Source organism: Ranitomeya variabilis, chromosome 3 (genome assembly GCF_051348905.1).
Source record: "Ranitomeya variabilis isolate aRanVar5 chromosome 3, aRanVar5.hap1, whole genome shotgun sequence".
NCBI lineage: Eukaryota > Metazoa > Chordata > Amphibia > Anura > Dendrobatidae > Ranitomeya > Ranitomeya variabilis.
Window position 1 is genome coordinate 8,330,154 of NC_135234.1, and position 6,844 is coordinate 8,336,997.

The 6,844-nt window shown below is 41.0% G+C and overlaps 1 protein-coding gene across 1 annotated transcript; it reads right to left on the bottom strand.

The window, feature by feature from the left end:
• Positions 1-209: 209 nt before the first annotated feature.
• LOC143817596 (uncharacterized) lies at positions 210-5,971 on the bottom strand. Its single transcript, XM_077299086.1, has 4 exons — positions 5,945-5,971; positions 4,070-4,138; positions 3,480-3,702; positions 210-3,112 (listed from the first exon to the last, which is right to left on the bottom strand). Exons 1-4 carry the CDS (start codon positions 5,969-5,971, stop codon positions 3,090-3,092), a joined length of 342 nt encoding a protein of 113 aa, XP_077155201.1. The 3' UTR covers positions 210-3,089.
• Between the last annotated feature and the right edge of the window lie 873 nt (positions 5,972-6,844).

Sequence of the window (6,844 nt, forward strand, 5' to 3'; positions counted from 1 at the left end):
ACAAATTATAGAGGGGACTTGTACAGACAATAAACATTACAGCATAATAGAAATCACAGTTCAAAACAGATACCAGGAGGAATGAGGGGCCTGCTGCTCGCAAGCTTACAAACTATGAGGATAAGGGGAGACACGAGAGGTGGAGCATCTGGGCAGTGGTTAAAATGGCATCCTTGTACTAGACACAATTAGTCTACCTGGTGGCTTTCTTGGATTTTTAAGTACTGCATCTTGGGTGTCATGGATGAGGGGGGGACTCAGAGAAGCCCTCTTGTCCTTTACCAGATCTGTCCTTTCAGGTCCAGATTCTCTCTCGCAGTCGTGATTAATTGAACACGTAGATAGTTTAGCTCCTTAATTTGGCTAGGTTCACATTGCGTCAAGTACATGTCTTTAAACGGATCTGTTAAACGCATGTACAGAAAAGGAGCCAATTTGTCGAAAAATCGGCGTCACGTCAACGCTTGCGTTAACGCATGTGACCGCGTTTTTCTCATTTGGATGTCCGTTCGCGAAGTATCCGTTTGTCTGCGTTTGTCACTGTCAATAAAGTTGTTCTTTTTTTTTTCTCCATTTTGAAAGCATTGAGTGAACTTCTGCTAGCAAGATGTTTGTGTCTGAGCTTGTTAGATTTCGCTTGATGCGTTTGCGACTTCGGCAGAGAAAGCGTAGTTCACAAAGGAGATATTGGATCCACGAAGTGAATTTCTTGCGGAATACATATGGTGCCTTTCACACCCTGTATGTTCAGCTTCGAGATCATCCCTCCAAATTCCAACGCTATCTACGGATGTCCATTGAGACCTTTGATGTTCTGCTCTCACATGTGAAGGATGAGATACATCATCATCGCAGCACTTTCCGTGAAAGCATCTGTGCGGAGCAACGTTTAGTAGTGACTGTGAGGTAATTATAAAAAATTTTATCATTCTATTGACAAACACTAGATCTAGGTATCGTGGGGCATAATGTTCATTTAGCAATTGTATATTCTATTGTATCTAGCCTTTTAGTTGTCCTTTAAAATCCTAAACATTTTTTTTTTTCTTTTTGAATGCCGACAGATATCTGGCTACCGGAGAATCTTTCACGTCACTGCATTATCAATTTAGACTTGGGAAGTCAACAATTTGCCAACTGGTTCGGGAAACTTGTGATGCCATTTGGAACAACTTGCAACCACTTGTGCTACCAACCCCGACATCAGAAATGTGGCTAGCGATTTCCCAACAGTTTGAGGATGTGGCTAATTTCCCCAATTGTATTGGTGCCGTGGATGGCAAGCACATTCGGATTCGGAAACCAGCGCATAGTGGATCCCTCTACTATAATTATAAGAAATACTTTTCTATTGTATTGATGGCTATTGCGGATGCAAGATACCGTTTTGTTGCTGTGGATATTGGTGCGTATGGCCGGACTAATGATTCCAGAGTCTGTTCAGAGACTCCAACATGGGGAGATGTTTGTACAGCAACACTTTTAACATACCCTCATCATGACCTCTACCGGGGACCGAAGACCCAAGTTTGCCCTTTGTTTTAGTTGGTGATGAGGCGTTCCAACTTGGACAAAATCTCCTCAAGCCGTACTCAAGCTGTAGTCTAAACTCCACCAGGCGCATTTTTAATTATCGCTTGAGCCGGGCAAGACGTTATGTGGAGTGTGCCTTTGGGATTTTGACATTAAAATGGCAAATTTTACTAACTTGCATGCAACTGCAACCTGAAAATGTGGACCGTGTTGTGAAGGCATGCATATGTCTGCATAATTTTGTTGCCAGACATGAACCCCAGGTGGTTGACCCCGATGAATGTGAGTCGAACCTCATTAGCATTGAATCTACTGCTGTTCGGTCTATAGCTCAAATAATGAGGATTCGTGATCAATTTGCACAGTATTTCACACATGAAGGCCATGTTCCATGGCAAGACAGACACGTGTGAAAATTATTTAAAGTCTAAAGTTGTATCCTGATGTTTTGCTGAAATGTGTGGGGCTTTTTTTGTTTGTTTTATTTCCCACAACCGTATGTCGTGTAAAAATTTACATTCAAGTTATTATGTTGTGTTAAAAGTTAAAGTCATAAAAGATTCTTACATTTTAAACAGTTTACTAAATGTTTTGGAATTTGTACGAACAAACTGTTGCTAGACATGTTTAACATATGATATCCCATAGGGATGTAAAAAACCCCACACGAAATTGGGTGCCTAAAAAAAAAATGAACCAAGAAAACTTGAAACACAGTACTTGCACCTGGCTGGGGACAGTGAACAGTACTATAGACGTTGGTATTGCGCGGGCGGATTGTCTGCCCAACTGTATGATGGACTGCTACTTTGTCTCTGATGTTCCATGCTCGTTTCACCCCGGCCTCTATATTGAGGGTTGTAGGCCGGCATGTCCATGCTTCTTGTTCGCGATGGAGCGGGTTCCTGGGGGCCCACAAATTCCTCAAGAAGGTCATTCAGTCTTTGCCTAAACATAAGGTTTCTGTGTGCCGGGATATTTTGTGCTACAGGCACATAGGACAAAAAAAAGAGCTTCCACTCACTTGCAGAATATACAGACTCGCGGGATTGCAAGTCGGTAATTTCCCGCCTCAGGTCTTTGAGTTCACTGCGACACATGTCCTCCACCCGTTGGAGTCCATCGACAATAATGGCATCAGCTTCATCTTTTTGTGATGCTCGCTTCCGTCCACGCTGTGATTGCAACCGGGCACTCACACCAGAAGCAACAGTGCTTCTCTTCACAGATCGTGGCTCGCTGATGCCAGACACATCTTCAGCGCCCGTCTGCTGGCTTGGTTCCAGTGGAGATGGCTCCAGTTCCTCTGTCTGTCTAGACGCTGCGGTACTGCATATCGTGCTGTAACCCCCCCAAAAAAATTAATTTTTTTCTTTAATTAAACTATTTTGTCTCGCACACAGACCTATTTGTACTTACGAGCGCTGAGACACTGTTTTTTGCAGAAAGAGCAATTGGTCGTAATGCACATACGGGGTCACCCGTTTGGCACCTGATCCGCTTGGTGCATTTTGACTGTTGCGGTAGTCACGGACAAAGCGATCCCTTATCGATTTCTAACGGGTATGGACCACACCGGCTTTAAATTTAAAAAAAAGAGAAAAAAAAAGATATATAAATAGTAGGTAGATAGTTCTTATATTGATAGTTTAAAAATTGTGGATAGTTAGTTAAGATAGTTGATATATAGCTAGTAGATAGATAGTTGATAGATAGTAGTTATTAGATAGATGATAAATAGTTTAGAAATAGTGTATAGATAGTTGATAGTTGAGATATAGATAGTAGACAACAAGTGGATAGGTAGATAGTAGATAGATAGGAGAGAAAAAGATAACTTTTTGGTTTGATAGTTTTTTAAGATTTACATTTAAAAAACCAAAAAAAAAAAAGGTTTGACTGTTTGCATTCTTTACATTTTGCACTTTAACATCACCAATATTTACCAATTTTTTTCTTAGAGGTTGACGACTTCTCCATGTCTCGGGGATCGAAGTGACATATAATTTGATCCCACAACTTGCGGTTCTTCACGATGTCCTGGTGGGAGCTGTCGCTTTGGTCCCATATAGAGGGGTTGGCTTCCACAAGGTTGATCAGTGTCTCGTTGTGAATGGTCAACGGCTCTTCGTCAACCACAATCCTTTTTTTTTTGGTCGCTGACTTGGACTATGTAAACACAAAACGTTACGTTGAAAGGTTCAATTTCACTTGATGGCTAGACTGATAGATACAGAGATAGATAGATAGATAGATAGATAGATAGATAGATAGATAGATAGATAGATAGATAGATAGATAGATAGACTGATAGATACATAGATAGATACATAGATATATAGATACATTGATAGAATGATAGATACATAGATAGATGGATACATACAGTAGAGCGATAGATACATAGATATATAGATACATAGAGCGAAAGATAGAGCGAGATAGATAGTGGATAGATAGTTTATAGATATAGTAGATAGAAAGTGAATAGATTGTAGATAAATATTGTATAGAAAATTTCTAGTTTTATATTTACCACTGGCAGTTGTGGCGACGACAGACGGCGAGGAACCTTCTTTCTCTTGTGTCCTCCGTGTGCCACAACCTATTGTGTATTTAAATGGAAAAAAATAAAATTACATTTCTTGGATCAATAAATTTATGCCTGCAAAATTAAAAATGTCTGCCATGTACCTTTGTGGATTTTGCCTGTTTTTTTTTTTTGGGGGGGCCTATCAGCCTCGGGCTCCGAAGACTCCTATTTGCAATAAAAACATGATTATACACGTGCTTAGCTCAATACACTGGAGTTTCACACAACATTTTGTGGTTTTTTAAAGTGCAAGCCTACCGATTGAGAAGAAAAAAACGCAGACACACTGCTGCTGCTGCTTCCCTCACTATCCGACATCTGCAACAAAGCAATACATTTTTAGTACACACACATCCGACGGACAATACGGACTCCCATGATGTATACAGAGATATATAATATATACAAATATACTTACATTTCCTGTGATCTCTTGCAAGACACTTTCTCTCTGTGCAGCAGGCCTCAGGAAAAATGTGTGCTAGGGACATTAATGGCCGAAATCATATTTCCTGTCACATGACCACATGGACCACCCTCAAACGCTATTAAAACGTATGGTTCTATTTGGAAATTTTTCACGATTTGCGTCTGGCTGCGTTTGCCATAGCCGTCTATGGCAGAATTAACGCTTCCGTTAGTATTGCGTTAGCTTGGCCGGACCCGAAAACGCTGCAAGCCGCGTTCCAAGGTCCGTCAGAAAAAAACGTCATGTGACAAACGCATGCCAATTTTGGCATGCGTCACGATGCGTCAGACAATGCAAGTCTATGGGCGCGTTAGTATGTGCGTTATATTGCGTTTTCATTACTTTAAAACGTGTCCGTTAGACGGACTCACCTAGCGCAATGTGAACCTAGCCTTAGGCTACAGTTTTGTTTTCGTAGATCTTTATTCATCCTACGTCTGACCCCGGCGGCCTTTATTATATTAGTGTTGCGCTTGAGGGTGTTCCTTTCTTTCTTCAGATGGTAGATTGTTTATGATGGCATCAGTTCTTACACCAAAGAACTGAAAAATAAGTTATCTTTTGATAGATGTGTGTGTGTGTGTGTGTGTTCATTAGCAGGAGTTTCCTCTGTGGAAGGATTTTATTGTAGGATGGAATGGCTTTAATTACAATGACATACAAAGCCATCCACAACCTGTCTCCTCCATACATCTGTGACATGGTCTCCCGATACTTACCCACACGCAACCTCCGATCCTCACAAGATCTCCTTCTCTACTCCCCTCTACTTCCCACAATCGCATACAAGACTTCTCCCGTGCTTCCCCCATACTCTGGAACTCTCTACCCCAACACATCACACTCTCAACTACCATTGAAACCTTCAAAAAGAACCTGAAGACCCACCTCTTCCGACAAGCCTACAGCCTGCAGTGATCCTCAACCTACTGAGCCACCGCACAACCAGCTCTACCCTCTCCTAGTGTATCCTCACCCTTCCCCTGCAGACTGTGAGCCCTCGCGGGCAGGATCCTCCCTCCTTATGTACCTGTGTGCCTTGTTTTTTTTGCTCATGTTTAATGTATTTGTCTATGTATGCCCCCTTTTTCACATGTAAAGTGCCTTGGAATAAATGGCGCTATAAAAATGTATAATAATAATCTTTTCTGAAAGTTGGTTGGAGCCCCCCTCATGATGCAATGATGCTCAGAGAAGGTGGTTGGTTTATAGACATGTGCGCTCTCTGAAGATATATCCAAGGCTTCATCTAATTGGAAATATTGATGACTAGATTGCCCTCATCTTCGCAAAGGACTTCCTATCAGGTCTCATGGAGAGGAGTCGTTATTTTTGCATCTCTGTCCAACCTGAGAATCTTGTAGGGGCCAGAGCATGTTCCAGAGGATCAGCAAAATTAATCTATTGCTATTTCCCATCTTGTGAACTGCGTTTTAGTAAAAGGCCAGGTTTGAAACTGAATAGACAATCACACTAAACTAAATCATGATTTAAGGCACTTCATCCAATCCCTAAGATTTTTGGGGAGGCACAAAAAGTGCTTGTACTGTAAGGTCCACCCATCAATATAATAAACTAGATGGTGGCCCGATTCTAACGCATCGGGTATTCTAGAATATGTATGTCCACGTAGTATATTGCCCAGCCACGTAGTATATTGCCCAGTGACGTAGTATACAGCACAGAGCCACGTAGTATATAACACTGCCCATGTAGTATATAGCACAGCCCCCGCAGTATGTCACACAGCCCACGCAGTATATAACACTGGCCACGTAGTATATAGCAGCCCCTGCAGTATATCACACAGCCCATGCAGTATTTAGCAGTGTGGGCACCATATCCCTGTCGCCTGTCGTTGATTGTTCGCGGCCGGCCACGTAGTATATAGCGTAGTATTCTAGAATATGTATGTAGTTTATGAAGATTGAAGAATAATGCAATAATGGGTAAAATATATTTATTATCATTAAATTTTATTGGTCATAGAACTTAATACAATTGAATGAAATTATGAAACAGATCATCAAAATATATAAACCACATTACATGAACTGTAACTGTATTTAAATAAATCATCGGACAAAAGAAGGACATTGACACTATAATATATTTATTAACAATATCAAGCCAAAATATTTTTGTACACCACATTTCTTGTGAATACCTTTTGACTATCTATAAGCAACTTTCCTTGTAAAGGGGTAGGAAGAACTTGCACCTTGACATTGGATCTCATTTTAACTCTT